The 18,932-nt window shown below is 44.7% G+C and overlaps 1 protein-coding gene across 6 annotated transcripts in view; it reads right to left on the bottom strand.

The window, feature by feature from the left end:
* TSPAN4 (tetraspanin 4) overlaps positions 1-18,932 on the bottom strand; it is a 655,297-nt gene that overhangs the window by 77,322 nt on the left and 559,043 nt on the right. For all 6 annotated transcript variants that reach the window (XR_014465791.1, XM_083165444.1, XM_083165446.1 and 3 more), the window contains one exon: positions 16,452-16,643. Coding sequence is in view for 5 of the 6 variants with exons in the window: in XM_083165444.1 (XP_083021570.1) it covers positions 16,452-16,643 (192 nt within the window). In the remaining variant the exon portion in view is untranslated. The remainder of the gene's footprint in view (positions 1-16,451; positions 16,644-18,932) is intronic.

Below are 18,932 nucleotides of genomic sequence, written 5' to 3'. Positions count from 1 at the left end.
AAAAACAGAGATAATTATTGTGTTATATGTATGGAAATATATGTACATCTGTGTATACGATGAGAGCTGTATATTCGACTGTTACGCCACATATGTCCAGCAGGGGCGCTTTACACATATTGAGAATAACGTAAAGTTAAGGCAAGCCCCGTACAAACTTACCGATATTCTAAATGATAGTACTCATTTTGGTCCTTCATATTTGGTACCTACTGTACTTGTAAGAAAATATGCAGCTACAGATGGAGCGGGTCTTATTGTTGCTGGCGATCCGCCAGCAACACGGCACTCCATCTGACTGAGACGCGCGTGCGTCCCCCACGCACGCGCGTCTCAGTATCCGGGCGGCGAGGCGGACGCAATCCTGTCCGCCTCCCACTTCAGGGGGCTGCGGAGGGCTTCAGGGGGCTGCGGGGGGTGCGGGGACACGGTGTAGACACCGGGCGACCGCCGGCAGCACCGTCGGAAGGGGACTCGTGCGCGCGCGTCCCCTTCCGGCATACAGATGGCGCGGGGCAGGGGATGGCGGCTGGCGTCGCCATCCGCCATCCCCTGGATAGATAAGTCCCGCTCCATCTGTATATCAATAAAAAAGAGATCACATTGTGTGTCCTTTATTGGAGAAGAGGAGACGTTACCTCTCCAGAAGGGACGTGTGGTATCTGTCTATTCGTTTATTTATTTATTCCTGAAATACGGAGAGGAGGACCGTTTTCCCTATTATAGGGTTGTACACCTTTCTCTTGTTTATATTGGGCACCATTGGAGGGGACACCTACATCTCTTTTTTATTTATTGTGTATTCTCTTGTGGTGTAGGGTCACCACAGTTAGGTGCACCCACCATAGGCTGCCTGGTGCTTCTTTTTGGCCAATCCACTCTCTCTGTTGTATGCAGCTATATCAGTTTAAAGCTTATGTTATTATTTATAACATGCCGCTATACAAATAAGTCTATCAAATGTTAACATTAGACAAGACTTGTCTGAGCTGGAATGCTCATTTTTTATCAATAAAAAAATCAAAAACATGTTGATACTTAAGGGTTCCGTGAGTCAATAAAGTTTAGTAACCACTCCTATAATAGTTACTATCTACATTACGCTGGTCGTACTTCTACATTTTTTTTGTCAGATCTGGCTGGTTGGAACAAAAACCTGGTAATATCTGAGTGATGGTTTTTTTTTGGCAGTTTTCCAGCATTTTGAAGCAAATGGTCAACGGTCATTTACACTCATCCATTGCCAGGTTTTTGCTCCAACCAGCCAGATCAGACAATCAATCTGTTGATGTACAGTATGGCCAGCTCTATTTTGCATATCTGGAAAATATTGGCAGAACCTATGTTGATAGGTGTCAGAGGTGTAGGGGGAGAGGTCAGTCCACACAATGGATTGGTTTATTAACCAGATCGAACAACAGAATGTGAGCATGTAACACAGGGATAATGCAGCACAATGCAGTAACAAGCAATGGGAGACAGATCCAGCTAGAAGCAGGATAAAGCATTTGGCATGTAATGGTGCGTCCAGTGGTGGTGACACGGTGGTGAATGGTGGCACTGGTATCTCTCAGGCATGGCCTCACTAACACAGACACTCAGGGGCACATCCTATCGGCCTGGAGGACGCAGGAAGAAAAACGCATGGTAAGATGGGCAAGTATTACTATGGGGACCAGAGGAGGCAGCGCAGTGTGCAATCCCCAATGGTGAGTATATGTCCCTGCATGTGGAACATATGACATCTGAAAATGTCGGATAGGACTGTAGAGTTTTCACACTTGCGGCACTACAAGAGCCGCTAATACACATCGTGGAGCCTGACGTCATACATACGGCAGCCTGCCACATCTATGAGCCCACATCCGCCACATTCCCTGAACCTACATATGACCGGCCCACCGTGGAGTATCTCTAAGTAAAGAAGCACGTTCCTTCTGAATACTTTCCTCCTCCCCCTAGAGACCTAGAACTGAGATTTGGAAGGGGGGTATGGATCATTGTATAGAAAGCAACTAGGTCGACAAGCATTAGGTCGACACCATTAGGTCAACATGCATTAAGGTCGACATGACTGAAGGTCAACATGGGTTAGGTCGACAATCATTAGGTCGATATGGGGAAGGTTGACATGGGGTTTTCCACCTTTTTTGTGCCGAATGTCAACACTGAAAAGTAGCACTGCGTCCCCTCGCATGGCTCGCTATGTTTGGCACAGTATTTCATTCTCCCACCACGCCCCACGCCCTAGTGGATGGTAGGGCATGAAATACCGCCTAACGGCACGTCGGCTCAAAAAACAGCTAAAACCCCCATGTTAATCTTTTGACTGTCGACCTTCCCCATGCCGACCTAATGATTGTCGACCTAAAGACCCTGTGGACCTAACCAATGTTGACCTTCAGTCATGTCAACCTTAATGCATGTTGACATAGTGACCGTATCCCTGGAATGGATGGCCTGCAATTTGAAAATGAAAATGCTATATTATATGATATTTGGCCTATAACTATCACCCCTTTCAATGTGCCCATAAAATGACCAGAAAAGCGCACTTTGGTAAATCTCCTCCTGTGTCCAATAATAAAGATATCTATTCCTCACAACATCAGGCCATAAATGGCACATAGTGGGTTAAATGCAATTTATTCTATATTAAATTGGGGAGGGGGGAATGAACGTGTAACACTGCAATAATCTGCTCCTGGAATGTCGGTAGGGAATATCTACATGATTATACTATGTAAAAAGGCAATAAAGTCTAATGTCTTCCCCTGATATCCGTGTTCTGTTACTGCATTTCTTCCACAAAGAAATGAAACTGACACCATTCAGAAAGCTTCATTGGGGAAGAGAGAAGTCAGTGTGCCCTTCCTTAAAATATATATATATATATATATATATTCCAGGTTCTTCATAAAAGTCTAGCCTACTGAAACGTCAAACAGAGAACCCCAAAGTGGTCTGACTGTTTATTTCTGGTTGAAAGCCCTGCCAAGTACCGCAGCACTGTATGTATGTATGTATGTATGTATGTGTATATATATATATATATATATATATATATATATATACATATACATATATCTCAGCAGAGACCACTGGTGGTATAGAGCAACAGCTTTCCATTGTTGAAACATGCAGTTATTACTCCCATTACGATAAAACACAATTCTGACCTAAACTATCTCTCAAACTACCGTTCTCTCAGGGGTGTGGTATGACGACCCGACACTTGGGATTCCAATAGTCAGTATATCGACATTGGGAATCCAGACCGCAAAAGAAGCCCCTTGCAGGATAGCTGTGCATGCCATAGGTTCTATTCTCCCTCTATGGGAGTCATAGACCCCCACAAGGTAGAATAGTCCCTGTCATATATTTGAACAGTCGGGATTCCTTTGTTGGTATACTGACCATAGGAATCCTGACTGTAGGCCCTACAGTCGGGATTCCGATGGTCATCCGCAACCCATTCCTCAGCTCTCATGCACCTCCAAGCTACATAAGAGACTTACTGTACATACACTCACCTCACACACTTTCTTAACTCGCACAATTTATTGGACCACTACAGTCAGGCCTTCCTTTCCAACAACCAAAAGAGACAGCCCTGACTAAACTAAAGACACTGTCTAAGTCTAAAGTCCATTACTCCATCACTACTTACTCTTCTAGATCTCCCTGCTGCTTTTGACATTGTTGACAATACTCTTCTACTACAAAAACTGCAATCTTCAGGACACAGCCCTTTCTTGGTTCTCATCCTACCTATCTAATCGTTCTTTCAGCATTTGTTTCTCTGATTCCACCTCCTTTTCGCTACCTCTATCAGTTGGAGTATCTCAGAGGTCTTCGGCCCCTCACTTTTTTTCTATCTATCCCAGATCTCTTGGAACAGGAATCGGCTCTTTCAGATTTCAGTATCATCTGTATGCGGATAATACTCAAATCTACCTATCCTCCCCAGACCTCTAACCATCTGTATTTGTCCATGTCACTGAGTTCCTTTCTGCCATTTCATTGTGGACATCATCTCGCCACCTCAATCTGCTCAAAATTTCAAGTTACTGTACATATATCTGAAAACATATCCAAAATACAGCCAAACCTTACGTAAGACACTGCTAAACCTGTAATCCATCATCATCTCCTGCATTGATTATTGCAATATTCTCAATACTAACTCTTACCACTAAAATGTATCATGAATGTAAATGTGAGGCTATCTTCCTTGCCAAAAGTTTATCGTCTGGAAAACTGCTCTGTCAGTCCCTCCATAGGTGCCGAAACCGTGGGTGCTCCAGGGCCGGAGAACCCACGGCCCGGCCCATGGCAGCGGGGTTCCATCAGTGGATATGCTGTCATCAGCGGGGGTCCCTGCGGCAGATGGGAACTAGCAGCGGTATTAATACCGCTGCTAGTTCCCATCTGCCGCAGGGACCCTGCTGCTGACGGCATATCCGCTGCTGCTGGGACCCTGCTGCGGCGCTGCTGCTTCCTGACCCCTAGTCTCATCTAGGGGTAAATTACTGTAATTGGATCTCTATTGAAGATGGGATCCTGCCCATAGCAGCCAATCCGATTATATATACTGTATTATCTTTTAGGAGGTGCAAAATAAATAAGAAGTAATATCTGACTGGTTGCTATGAACAACATCCCATCTTTAATAGAACTCTCTTAGTAAATTTACTCCTCACGTCTCCAAACCATCAAGCGTTCCCTGAAAACTCACCTCTTCGGACAGTTTATCAAATTCCAGAACCACCCACCAACCTTCATAAACCTTTCCTATCAATGATATCCCCACTGTACAGTACAAACATATCCTCACTTATATTCTCTCTGACTTTCCCATCCTCCTGATCCGGCATCCATTATTCAACCCAGCGGCCAAATCAGCCAATTGAAACTCACCAGACTGGCGCTCGGACCAGGTGAGCGCGGCAGCGGGAGATGGCAGGAGATGGCGTGAGGCAGTGGGAACTTGAGAGGGAGCCTGGATGGAGCGGCCCAGCAGCGTGTAGGTACGGGAGTCAGCGTGAGGGTGTGGGAGGGTATGGGAGGGGAGGTGCGATGCCGGATCCATTTTGACATTCTTTTGCTGGAATGGATCCGGCATCCATTATTCAACCCAGCAGCCAAATCCGGATGCCGTCCTCCCTGCCTCAATCCGTCATTTTATATCAGATTGAGAATGACGGAAACACAGCCAAAACCTTTCGTTTTGGCTGTGTTTCTGTCAAAAGCGGGTGGATTACAGGCTATTCCGTCATAGATCGGACCACTTACGATCTATTAATGTTGAAAACTGCCTTCTTTTCGGCATGACATCAGTTTCGACACTCACAGACCTACCACAATCACTTTTCCATCCTCAGTCAGTATCCAATAAGACAGACTAATATTCTTAATTATACATAATCAGGCAACTGTCTGAGTTACAGGTAGAGCAAGTGTAGCCTAATAATATCCCTGTATAGAGTTGTTATACACAGGATTATACTTCAAGGCTGTGACAGCTCCACTCCTACTCAATAGTGTATTGGAACATCACCTACTGTACTGTATATTGTGGGGTGGTTTATTCATACCATTATATATTACTAACACACTTATATTGTTAGACCTTTAATATCCAGTACATGACGAGTGCTGATTCATATAGTTTATTATATCTGTAGGGCTGCACTCCTCTCGTCGTCAGAGCAGCTACGGTGTTATATATCATTTTAGTGCCTATTGGGTACTGTTTCTATACAACTGTGCACTGTACCCATCAGATTCCGATGAACATAGCTAACCAGCTCCTGCATATAAAATTCCATAGAGACATTTGTTCCACTGCATATTTATAGAGTTTGTAGCTGATTTACAGCAGTTGCTTATGCTCAGCTAGCATGAAAACTCACAAATGGCTATGATTTAGGAAGTTTAACATATACTGTACATTTCTCGGTACTTATGTAGTATCTGGGCTGCCGATTTCTAAATCGGGTCGGATCGGGAGATCGCATCGCATCGCATGCGACCATGCGATTCGATGCGATGCGATGCGATGACCCGATTTTTCCATAGGAATCAATGTTAAAATGGACTGAGTCCATTTTAACATGGAATTCAATGGGAAAAATGGGTCCTTTTCATACCCCTACTATCCAAGTGGGCATGGAGTTGGATATAAACCTGTGGCGAGCGTAGCGAGCCACCGAGCCCGAAGCGTGGCGAGCGAAGCGAGCCCCGCGAGGGGACGAATACCGTCCCCTCGCGGGGCTCGCTTCGCTCGCCACGCTTCGGGCTCGGTGGCTCGCTACGCTCGCCACAGGTTTATATCCAACTCCATGCCCACTTGGATAGTAGGGGTATGAAAAGGACCCATTTTTCCATAGAAATCATTTTAACATTGATTCCTATGGAAAAATCGGGTCATCGCATCCGATATCGGATGCGATGCGATGCGATATCGCATCGCATCGCATCTGATTGTATGCCTTAACTTAAGGCATACAATCAAAAAATCGGCAGCCCAGATACTACATAAGTACCCATTTCTCACAGTACAACTGGCATTACACAAGCTGTAAAGTCTAACGACCAATTAAAAACTCTATATGAATCACTTATTAATGGGGACTACATACTCTTATTTTGATATACTTGAGATTTCATATATATATAATATATAAAACAGACACCCAATGGTCGAAATGGGAATTTTGAAGTGGGGGGTATGGAAAATGTAAGGACGTTTATTGTGCACTCTAGTGTGTACTGCTAGGGGTGTGTCCTTCACAAGACTGAGGCAATGGGGTTTTGAGCCCTTCATTACCTTCCTCAGCCCTCATTACTTTACCCAGCCCTCGGTGTATTCGGCCCAAAAGGGAGTGTGGCCTATGTCATAGGGTGCGGGGATTTCATGGCTGCGAGCCACACTCCTTTTTTTTATCACTACGGTGGCATGGCCAGCTCTGTGTAAGCTGCTGGCCATGCCCCCCAGCCTTTCTGCCTCTCTGAATAGACTCTGTGTGCATGTGCACAGTGTCTATCCCTGCTGGGCAGGAGGGATTCCCAATCCCCACCACGGGACACCGCTGGCTGCGGGCGGGATATGGGACCATTCTAAATAACCAGGATGGTTCTGCAAAAAGCAGGACAGTTTGGAGGTATGCTCTGTCCCCTCATTACCTTCTTCAGCTCCCTTATTACCTGCCTCAGACACATCAATACCTTCTTCAACCTCTCATTCCTCTTCCCTTCTACTCCATACTAACACCTCATTAACTTCCCATTCCCACTAATAATCTTCCTCAGCTCACTCGTCACCCTCCTCAAACTCTCGGGCACAATCATCTGCCCCTCAAAATTGTACTCAGCCCTCTTCACCTTCCTCTGCCCACCATCGCTTTACTCACCCCTCATCACCATCCTCTGCTCCCTCATTACCTTCATCAGCCCCCATCACCTTCCTTAACTTAACCCTCTCACAACCTTCCTTTCTATAGCACATTGTGCAGTGCCGTGGTCTGTCGGGATGTACTGTCTTATGAGTAATCCATCCCGGGAATTGCCCTATCATCACTGGCTACAGTGATCGAGACAAAGTACAAGGCTGCAGAGCCATAAACTAGACATTTGGTGCACCCAATATTCGAAAGAGTGCACCAAAAACAAGCGTTCAAAAAAGGTGCCATTGTCTTGCAGCAAAGGGGCTTGTTCCCACCACACAGTAGTACACCTTATACACAGCATGCTACAGTAGTACCCCTATTTATAGTATTTCAAACATTAGCACTCGTTATACACAGTATGCCACAGTAATATCCCTTATAAACATTATGCTAGAGTAGCACCCCTTATACACAGAATGCCACACAGTAGCACCCACAGTTGTAAAGGTTCCAGTGGCTCACTTGCAACAGACCAATCATTGAGTTGATCAAAGGTCCAATGGTGTGTCTTTGTATGTAAGCAGGGCTATTTTTCTGCAGGCTCCAGCAGGAACTGAGGCCCTTATTCTAGTTCACTCTTTCGGACAAAATATTTCTTAGATGGACAAAACCATGTGCACTGCAGGTGAGGCAGGTGTAAAACCCCACCCAAATCTAATTATCTCTGCACAAGTAACACCTGCCTCACCTGCAGTGCACATGGTTTTGTCCATCTAAGAAATATTTCGTCAGAAAGAGTGAACTAGAATAAGGGCCTCAGTTCCTGCTGGAGCCTGCTGAAAAATAGCCCTGTATGTAAGTGTCAGATCAGAGACATCAGTGGGCCTTGCACTACAAATCCCTATAGCAGCAACATTAGCATATTTTCATAAATACACTTTATTTGCCATTGCAATAGGGACGGCATTTGCCACCACCTCTGAATCAGGCCCAGAGACAGGTCTGGAGAATATGCAAGGTTAAGACCAGTGCAACACACAAAGCAGGGAGGTACCGGGCTGGAGAAGGGCCTTCCCCCAACAGCTGAACTGATGTTGCCGGCTGCTTCTGTGATTGTCAAACTGTATGACAGGTAGCGGTGCCAGAAGTGTGAAGCACAGCTCTTCAGTCTCCAGTCCACCCAGCAATAATCTCCTGTGTCTTGTACCTCCCAGCACTAATCTCCTGTGTCAGGTCCCTCCCAGCACTAATCTCCTGTGTCAGGTCCCTCCCAGCAATAATCTCCTGTGTCAGGTCCCTCCCTTCCCTGTCCTCCCCATGGAAATGTATGACAGACAGGCAACCTCACCAGGCACTTCAGTCTCCAGGACCGCATTCTCCCTCTCTACCATCCGGTATATAGGGGAACTACTACTGTGGGCATTATGTGTAAGGGGCACTGCTACTGTGGATATTATGTGTAAGCGGTATTACTACTATGGGTATTCAAGGGGCACTACTGTGCTCCTTATGCGTATAATCGGCATTACTACCTTGGGTATTGTGTTAGGAGAGATACTGGGCATTATGTATATATGCAGGACTACCACTGAGAGTATTATACGTGACTGACACTACTACTGTGGGGTGTTACATAGAAGGTGTACTGCTATAACTGTCATTATGTGTATAAGGGGCACTTCTACTCTGGGCATTGTATGTATATGCAGCATTACTGCTCTGGCTATTATGTGTAAGGGCATTGTGTGTATAAAGGGGCACTGCTACTGTGGGTTTTAGGTGTATATGCAGCACTATGTAGGCCCCACTTCTATGGCTGTCATTATGTGAATACTAATATGAACTTTATTTGTATAATCAGCAATACTACTGTGATCATTATATGTGTACAGGGCACTACTTTAAAAATTGTGTATAAAGGGACACTACTGTGAGCACTGTGTATAAGGGACACTGCTTTGTAGCTTAATGTAAATAAGGGGCACTACTGTGAGTTATAATGTAAATAAGGAATACTACTATGTGGTGTAAGGTAGTCAGGGGCACTATGTGCGGTGTGATATGAATAAAATTATTCTGATTATGTGGCGTGATTTGAGTTGGTGGTACTATTGTGGGGCTTTGCCCCTTCGGCAAATGCTTTATGAAGTATGAAAAAGAAAGCACAAATGTATAGTTTGCAGGGGTGCGAGACACACCCTAGCACCGGCCCTGTAGGGGTGCATCCCAGTATAAGGCTCTGGGGAAATATTAAACTATAAGTACAGTATTTCTGCATGACTCTTTTGTATCTCACAATCTTTCGCTTGCAATGCATTTGATTTTAGACATTGACATTCAAATACAGGGAAAATAACTTTATTTGAAAATAAACAATTTTTTTTTCTATTCCAAATGTCCACAGAGGGCTTTTACCCCATGTGAAATAATTCATAGTAACTAAGGAGGAAGCTGCAGATAGGTAATTGAAAAACATGTCACAAGTAATCATAAAATATGTATCTGTAATCCACACCTCTGCCTCATGTGCATCACAAAGTAACCACACTTATGCGGCCTGGCATCTCTGTGGTGAATACGGAGATAGTAAAATCAATTTTAGTTCCCGCTCAAACCCTCCTGGGCAGACTGTAAAGTGTGTTTTTATTTCCTGCTCTTCCCTCAGCTCCTGACTTCTCTACTGCAATATTTCACGCCGCAGTTTCTCAGCAAAAGCTGGCATAGTGCTGGGGACTGAATGTCACACAGCTGGCATCCTCTGTTAGATCACCGTTAACCTTTCGGTTCTCCATATTAACAAAACTAAAAAAGGTGCAAACTATGTATAACCGAGAGCGCGGTCTCTCTTTACGCAGATCAAGTCTTCCACAGAAATTAGGTTTCATAAACTTAAGGATGCAAAAAAAACCCCTAAACATTGTATTTGGGAAATATGTCGAAAATTGCAAACCGCTCTTTGGCTGACAGAACAGATTCCTTTTACAGTAATAATGTATTCATCGCTGACTAAAGGGCAGAAACCTCGTGCCTTCTCAGATCTATGGCGCTTAGAAGTGGTTATGGCACGGGTGTCAAACACAAGGCCCGCAGGCCAAATCCGGCCCGACAGACCTCGTCATGTGGCCCGCACAGCCGCCGCCAGCCTTCACCTTTTATTCTCTTTTTTTAGATCTTTTTTGAGATATTTTTTGAGAGGTTTTTTTTTGCACTGCCGGCGGCCATGTTCTTGTGGTCTTTTAAGATGTCTGCGGCCACAGGAACATGGCCGCCGGCCTCTACGGCTACGTGGAGGAGGGCCCGGCAGCCTGTTCCCTCTTATTGAGGCAGTGGCAGACTCTGGGTGGGGACGTCATGACGATGACACCTCCCACCCACGCGTCTGCAGAAAGGAAGGAAGACAGGCCGAGTCGGGGGGCCGCAGCAGGACAGGCCGCGGCACAGAGAGTGGAATTGAAATTACTGGAGCCGCAGCAGCAGCAGCAGTAAAGGAGCCTGAGGGATAAAATACAGTAAGTTACATAAAAAATAATATATCTGGTGGTGGTGTCATGGCATTACTTTTATATTATACAGGGGGAGCAGCCTGTGGTGTCATTATTATTGTACAGGGGGAGCAGCCTGTGGTGTCATGGCATTATGCCATGACACCACAGGCTGCTCCCCCTGTATAATATAAAAGTAATGCCATGACACCACAGGCTGCTCCCTCTGTATAATAATAATGCAATGACACCACAGGCTGCTCCCCCTGTATAATAATTTGTGTCATGGCATTACTATTGTTATATTATACAGCAGGAGCAGCCTTTGCTGTCATTGCATTATTATTATACAGCGGGAGCAGCCTGTGGTGTCATTGCATTATTATTATACAGCGTGAGCAGCCTGTGGTGTCATTGCATTAATATTATACAGCGGCCCTTTGAGGGTGACCAAACTGCTGATGCGGCCCCCGATGAATTTGAGTTTGACACCCCTGGGTTATGGTATAGTGGATCGAAGCTTTCTAGATAGACCATGTGCTTTGGGCATAGGGCATCGCTACATTTGGCACACTATGGGAATCTCACTCTATGTCCATACGGATAGTAAAGTATGAACCAAGTCGACCTGTGACATTCGGCACCCAAAAAAATGTGAAGAACCCATGTCAACCATGTGACCATCGATCACGCTCTCATTACTATAACGCTGGTGTCTAACTTCCGTTACTAGCGATCTAGACATGGTCGACTATATTTATGTGTCTAACTAGACGGGTTCGACTAAGCGTGGTCAACCGTAACTTGGTCAACTATACATCGTATATCCATCAAATGGATACCGTTAGAAGTGCGCAGATGAGCCGTGCATCAAGGCATACAACACACGCAACACAGGGCCTGATTCGGGTTCACTCGCAAAAGCAAATTCTCTCTCTAATGGACAAACCCATGTGCACTGCAGGTGGGGCTGATGTAACATGTGTAGAGAAAGTTAGATTTGGGTGGGGTTTGTAATTCAAACTGATATCTATATTGCAGTGTAAAAATAAAGCAGCCGGTATTTACCCTGCACAGAAACAAAATAACTCACCCAAATCTTACTCTCTCTGCACATGTTATATCTGCCCCACCTGCAGTGCACATGGTTTGTTCCATTAGAGAGAATTTACTTTTGCGAGTGAACCAGAATCAGGCCCATAGTGTAGTATTAACATAGCATACGCTACGCTATGCAATGAAGTGAATGTATGTTGCTGAGTCTAACGGGACCCGGCTGCATTGCAATGGAGTATGACAGGTCACACCACATTCACATAGCAATCCCACTATCATTTTAAGCTGCAATACACAGCAACAACATAGCCGGACATATGTGTAACAGTACAAGCAAAAATTAGAAGCAGAGTTCAGAAAATGTGTCTTACTGGTTGATATCAGTGTTTCTCCCTGCAGCCTAGCACAGCTGAAGGCATGTGACTGACCAAAACAGAGCAGGTGTGAAGCGCTCACTTCTAAAGTCAAGGTGGTATTGTCAATTGCCTATCAGTCTGGGTGGGGTAGGAGGAGTCTTGGGTATCGAAGGTCTACATGAGGCATTTGTCTGTATGAAAAGTGGTCAAGTGACTAGGGAGCAGATCTCTGTTAGCTAGTGACAGGGCCATAAACATTTACTCTGTAATGGTTATTAGGTGCCTCCACAGATATCTTTAATACTGTAGGTACCTCTCTCCAGATATGCTTTATGGGTACCTCCCCAGATATGCTGTATGGGTGTCTCCCCAGATATGCTGTATGTGTACCTCCCCAGATATGCTGTATGTGTACCTCCCCAGATATGCTGTATGGGTGCCTCCCCAGATATTCACAATAGGTTCCTCCCCAGGTATTCTTAATAGGATACTTCCCTAGGTATCCTTAATAGGTGCGCCCCCCCCCCCCCCCAAGATATGCTTTATAGGTCCCCTCCCCCCCCCCCAGATATGCTGTATAGGTGCCTCCCCAAATAGGCTCCACAATAGGTTCTTCCCCAGGTATCCTTAATAGGTGCCTCCCCAGGTATCCTTAATAGTTGCTTCCCCAGGTATCCTTATATTGGTGCCTCCCCAGGTATCCTTATATAGGTGCCTCCCCAGGTATCCTTATATAGGTGCCTCCCCAGGTATCCTTAATAGGTGCCTCCCCAGGTATCCTTAATAGGTGCCTCCCCAGGTATCCTTAATAGGTGCCTCCCCAGGTATCCTTAATAGGTGCCTCCGCAGGTATCCTTAATAGATGCCTCCCCAGGTATCCTTAATAGGTGCCTACCCAGGTATCCTTAATAGGTGCCCCCCCCCCCCAGATATGCTGTATAGGAGCCTCCTCAGATATGATTTATAGGTGCCTAGATAAGCAACCCTAATAATACATTGGAAAGAATTCTTTACATTTTAAGGGCAAATTTAAAATAAAAAAACCTATAGCACTTATACAATGTTGCACATAAAACATGAGATTTTACCATTTTATTTTACACGTTTTGTTTTCTGAGAATGGAAGCAGGCATCTAATAGTTTGCTGAGGGTCAACACCTGTTTCATAAATACACCCCAACTGGTTCCACATACAATGAGGTGTTTACCGTGAAGATGTTTCAATGACACGGATACTTACATACACACTGGGAGATCTTCCTCCCTGTCATGTTGGCCATATTATTTGTATCTGCTCTCCCTAGTTTATGTGTGGTTAATGAATTACAGCATAATTGCAAAATGTCACACGTCAGCTCTTTTATAATGCTATAAGGTTAGCACTTATGCAGCATAAAGTGAATCAGTTTCTGCATATGTAATGGGTTTACAGCTGCTGGTTACTACGGTAAAGCGGGGGCCACACTACATATTTTTTGTAAACTGGGAATTGCGTACTATAATTTAGTGGTGTGTGTGATGGATACTACAATGAATTAGGTTCTTGCAGTATATTATGATAAAATACCAGGTGCTGGATATTTTAATTAACTCTGGATGACTATTATCCAAAGAACTATTGAACGTTAATAGATTTTGGAGTGGAACATGAACATAAATTTCCCTCCTCCTTTGCTCACTCTGCTGCGCTGGTCGCCCAGTGTCTCGCACCAGCAACTGTATACACTTCCCTGCTTGTACACAGTTGAGCTGACTGTGCTCCCTCATACGTATGCTGGACATGTCTAAATTGCTAAGCAAATTCTATTTATCCATTAAGGGCAGTTTTTTTACAAAAAGGGTTCAGACCCCCAACATGGTCACTGCAATAAGGATTCTGTTTTCAAGAGAATGTGAGCTAAATCGACAGAACATGGGCTCCAATACAAGCTGACCTCAAGAATCAGTAATACTGTACCTCTTTCACATTGCGTAAATAACCCAGGTCCGACCCGGGTTTTTGATGATTGATGTGATCACTTTACTTCGGGGTTTTGGACCAGTCAGAGCTACTATCCGTGTGCAGCTATGCCAGCTGATGCAATCATCATTATCACCACCAGCCCACTGGAGAGGGATCCCAAAATCCCCATCCAGCAGGACTGCCCCAAAGATGGTAATAGGCCAATGATAGCTAACCTGGATGGATGACACTCCAGCTGTTGTTGAACTACACATCCCAGCATTCCCTTCTACAGTTTTACTATTTGGCCATGCTAAAACTGATGCAGGGCATGCTGGGATGTGTAGTTCAACAACAGCTGGAGTGTCAAGGTTAGCCATCACTGTAATAGGCCAATGGTTCTCAATCTTGTTAATCACCCTGCGCATAGAAACCTATGGGGACAGATGCTGAGAGGGCTGAAGGCTGGAAAGCAGGAGATAGTTCCATATCTCTTTCATTCTTTATTACATACCGGCAACATTAAATGTGGAAATACAGTAGCAGTTTATATATGTTTTAAATGCAGAATTGCATGATAAATATGTCCCTAAACCTTTAGTAAATTTTGGATTACATAAACATAACATCTAAAACATATCCTAACACAGAGATGAATGCAAATCCGAAAATGCAGGTCCGATCCTGGGTCATTGCACGCAGTACCACCCTGAGCCATTTGGAGACTGGAGGCGGTGCTTCCCTGAACTGCAGAGGGTGCGGCTGGTCTTCAGACGCAGCCTTTGTAGCCTTGGAGCTGCAAGGGTTACACGGATGGGCTTACAGATGATCCACTGCTACATCTTAGGAGGCAGCATAGGCGTGCGCACATTGGCCCTTATTCAGATCTGATTGCAGTACAAATTTGTTCTCAAAATGGACAAAACCATGTGCACTGCAGGTGGGGCAGATGTAACATGTATAGAGAGAGTTAGATTTGTGTGAGTTATTTTGTTTCTGTGCAGGGTAAATACTGGCTGCAATATTCTTACACTGCAATTTAGATTTCAGTTTCAACACACCCACCCAAATGTAACTATCTTTGCACATTTTACATCTGCACCACCTACAGTGCACATGGTTTTGGCCATTTTGAGAACAAATTTGTACTGCGATCAGATCTGAATAAGGGCCATTGAGTGTTAGGGGTGCACAGGCACCCTCTAATGCTGTGACCACCCACCTCCCTGCTGCTAGCGATACCAGTAATACCTTTTACCAAAGACTTTTGCTGTTTAGAACAGTATTCCATTAAAAGAAGCACCTAACAATCAGCTATGTGTGTTTTGCATTGTTAATTGTACTAGACCAGTGGTGCTCAAACTATTTTGCTCTGGGACCCCATCAAACATTAAAAATAATTATAGGACCCCAGCAAGTTACTGCAGAAGGTCATCACATCACACGTGTAGTCAGCAGACAGCACATACATGGCAGCATGGTGGAGGCACAAACTGATGGGAGGAGTCTAAAATAATAGACAAATCAACAGATATTTCAGACTCCTTGAATCACTGACTGAGATTAGAGAAGTCATCAGCCTGATGGTCAGCAGCATGGAGTCGCGACCCCATGCTGAGAAGTTTGGGACCCACTTTGGGGTCAGGACCCACAGTTTGAGAACCGCTGTACTAGACCATTGTCATATCACTAAATACTTGTGTCATCCATATATGTTTATGCCTTTATTTGCATGTACTGTTACACAGATTAATTAGAAGATTAAAACTGAAACAGGCAGGAGATTATGGTGTAGCTGAGAGACGTTTTATATTGTAGTGAGTGCCAATAGATGACGGTAGACACGCGGGATTGGCAGTGTAAGACACACCCAATGGATGTGTTAGACACGCCCAATAGGTGGTGCTAGGCACACCCCTATGACTGTGCACCCACTAATAAAATGTGCTGTGCACGCCTATGGGAGGCAGCACTAGAATCTGCAATGCATCTTTTTCCTGCAGACGCCTCCTGTGGTATATGTATATTTCCACACCGCTGCTGCACCCAAAGACGCAGCTGCTGCATGCAGTGCGCCCATCTCTTGGGGCCCACTATTCACATATAAATACTAACATTTATACGTCATCTTGCTTCTTGTCACAATTGTTATGGTGAGAATTGCAAATATCTCAGAAAAATATTATTCCGATACTATACATAGTGAGAAATGATTTGTACTTACACTCAGCAGTAGGTATTTGTTCTCTTTAATAGCACCAATGCAGCCCAGGAACCCCACGATCATCACAACAGTTCCTGTAGCTATCAGCAGGTTGGCAGCAGACAGCGAAGGGAAAGAAGAGGAGAGTGTGGCAAAGTTCCCCTGTGTTACGGCCAACCAGATACCGACTCCAAGGATTCCGCATCCTCCCAGCTGGTGAGACACAACAAGAGAAGAGAATGATGGTGAAGTCATCTATGTAAATGACCGACATGAACCAACTACCAATACATCCGCAATGGCCCTTTGTTCTCTTTAGAATTTATAAAGGCCAAGACATTAAATCAGATTGGATGAAACAAAATAGAGGTGAGGATTTCTGAGCTCAGTACACTGCAGTAGCACATGTTGTATAACAAAGAGCCGCACACAGCGCACAAGGGCACTGTTACTAGTGTACATCTAGTCTGAGTGTTTCCAGATATCTACAGCAAGCTGCGGTGATCAATATGATACTGGACAGGTAAATATTGAGGGATATGTCTGGAGGATTAGGGGGTAATCGGCTTACGAAACCAACACAATCATCCTAAAAGGAGAGCATTTAAAATACGAAAATGCATATAAGATTAGGAGTTAAACGGTTTTAGTATCTAGTAGCATTTAAACTCACTGAGGAGGATTTGTAAGTAGATGGAGACGACAACTCACACATTATACCTCTATGCACGTAGAATATTTATACTAACGAAAACTAATACTTATTTTGAAATAAAAGACAACATATCAGAAAAGGTAAAAAAAAAAAAGCTACACAGTTCATTACACATTCAATCATAGGTGCCGATTCACCCGCGGAAATTGATGAGCATCCACGGACCCGAGTCCCGCTGCTGGGCCACCATATTAACTTGCTAATTTGCGGCTGCAGCACCCACATTGCCGGACCCGGACCTGGGAAACAGTATGCCGGGAAGAGTGTATTCTGTGCGCGGAGTACCTGCACTGTGGGGGCATTTATGTACCTGCACTATGGGGGCATTTATGCACCTGCACTGTGGGGGCATTTATGTACCTGCACTATGGGGGCATTTTTGCACCTGCACTGTGGGGGCATTTATGTATGTGGAACTCTGTTGCTGTAATTTGAATATTGGAGACAACTGTGCTCCGTAATATAAATTGGTATTATTTTGTGGCCACACCCCTTCCCCATGAAGCCACTCCTCTATATGTTTGGCTTGAGCATACACCAGCAAAAACATAAAATCGGCACCTATGTATTCAATGCAGCCGGCGAGGGGGGTTAAATGGCGGGGATCACCGAAGGATTCCCCCAAATAGCGAGGCTCGTGGCTAATGCCGGAAGCCCGCTGCATCTAGCAGTGAACCTCGCTGTTTTAGCAGCTGCGCACGCTGTTTCCATGTCGCTGTAAAAACCCAGTGATGTGGAAACGGCGTGTGCAGGGGGTCAGTTGAATACTGACTATGCGAGCTGTGACAGCAGGCAGTCAGCACTGCTCGCTGTCACAGCTCGCAAAACCATTGATTATACCCGCAACAGTACCGCGGATTATCCTCCATGATAAGAAGACCAAACACTGCACAAAGTGACAGTTATAACATTAAAATGTGCAGTGTTTAAACAGGAAATGCAATTACTCTAACACAATCTACAGTGCGTCGTAAAAACTTCAATTATTTTTTTGAATTAATCAATTCTCATTAACTACCCTTTTTAACTGAGTCAACATGACACTTATTGCAGGTATAAGGCTGAGTGGGTGGCCAGAATACACAAGAAGGCTTCACAAGTACAAGTAAGAATAGTAATAGTAAAGTGAAACGGAATATGCAGGTGCTATATAAATAAATGTGAATAGACCATAGGCCCTGATTCAACACCATTCAGAAGGGGCCGAATTCGGCCTGGATCCCATGGTGGGTGTGGGGGGGGGAGGGGGGTACGCATGCGCAAGAGCATAGTTGCACAAGTGCACACTCAGTAGCGAACGGCTTTGGCGAGTTACACACTCGCCGGGCCGTTCATTGCAGGGAGGGAGGGGATTCGGCGGCCGGTGTTTCAGCGCTCGGTACGTAGTGATTTTCGCTGCTCACGAAGCCAAGCTAAATCAGGCCGACAGTACAACAAAATACACATAGAAGCCACGAATCATTGCAAGAGTAATGCATGCTTACTTTCCAGGTGTTATACATAGAATTTCAAGGCATTTTGTTCCTGTATTGTAATGAGAAAACCATACATTTTAAGAAATCTCATTTGGTGGCACCAAATGATTCCCAACCCAATTATTGTCCTTATTTTGGACCCTGTATTTCATTCTTGCAGATTTCCAATATGTTGGGTAAGGTTTAAAGCTGGTTCGAAAGGATTCCCCAATGACTGTGCCTCTCTGTATTCTAAATGCATTAGTGTGAAGTTCAGGTTATGTTATATAGTTATGTTCTATACTCTTCTAAAGATTAACCTGCATTGGAAAG

Source organism: Crinia signifera, chromosome 11 (genome assembly GCF_055691185.1).
Source record: "Crinia signifera chromosome 11, ASM5569118v1, whole genome shotgun sequence".
In the NCBI taxonomy this organism is placed as follows: domain Eukaryota; kingdom Metazoa; phylum Chordata; class Amphibia; order Anura; family Myobatrachidae; genus Crinia; species Crinia signifera.
The sequence above is the reverse complement of the archived record's forward strand: the minus strand, read 5'-3'. Positions and strand labels throughout refer to the sequence as shown.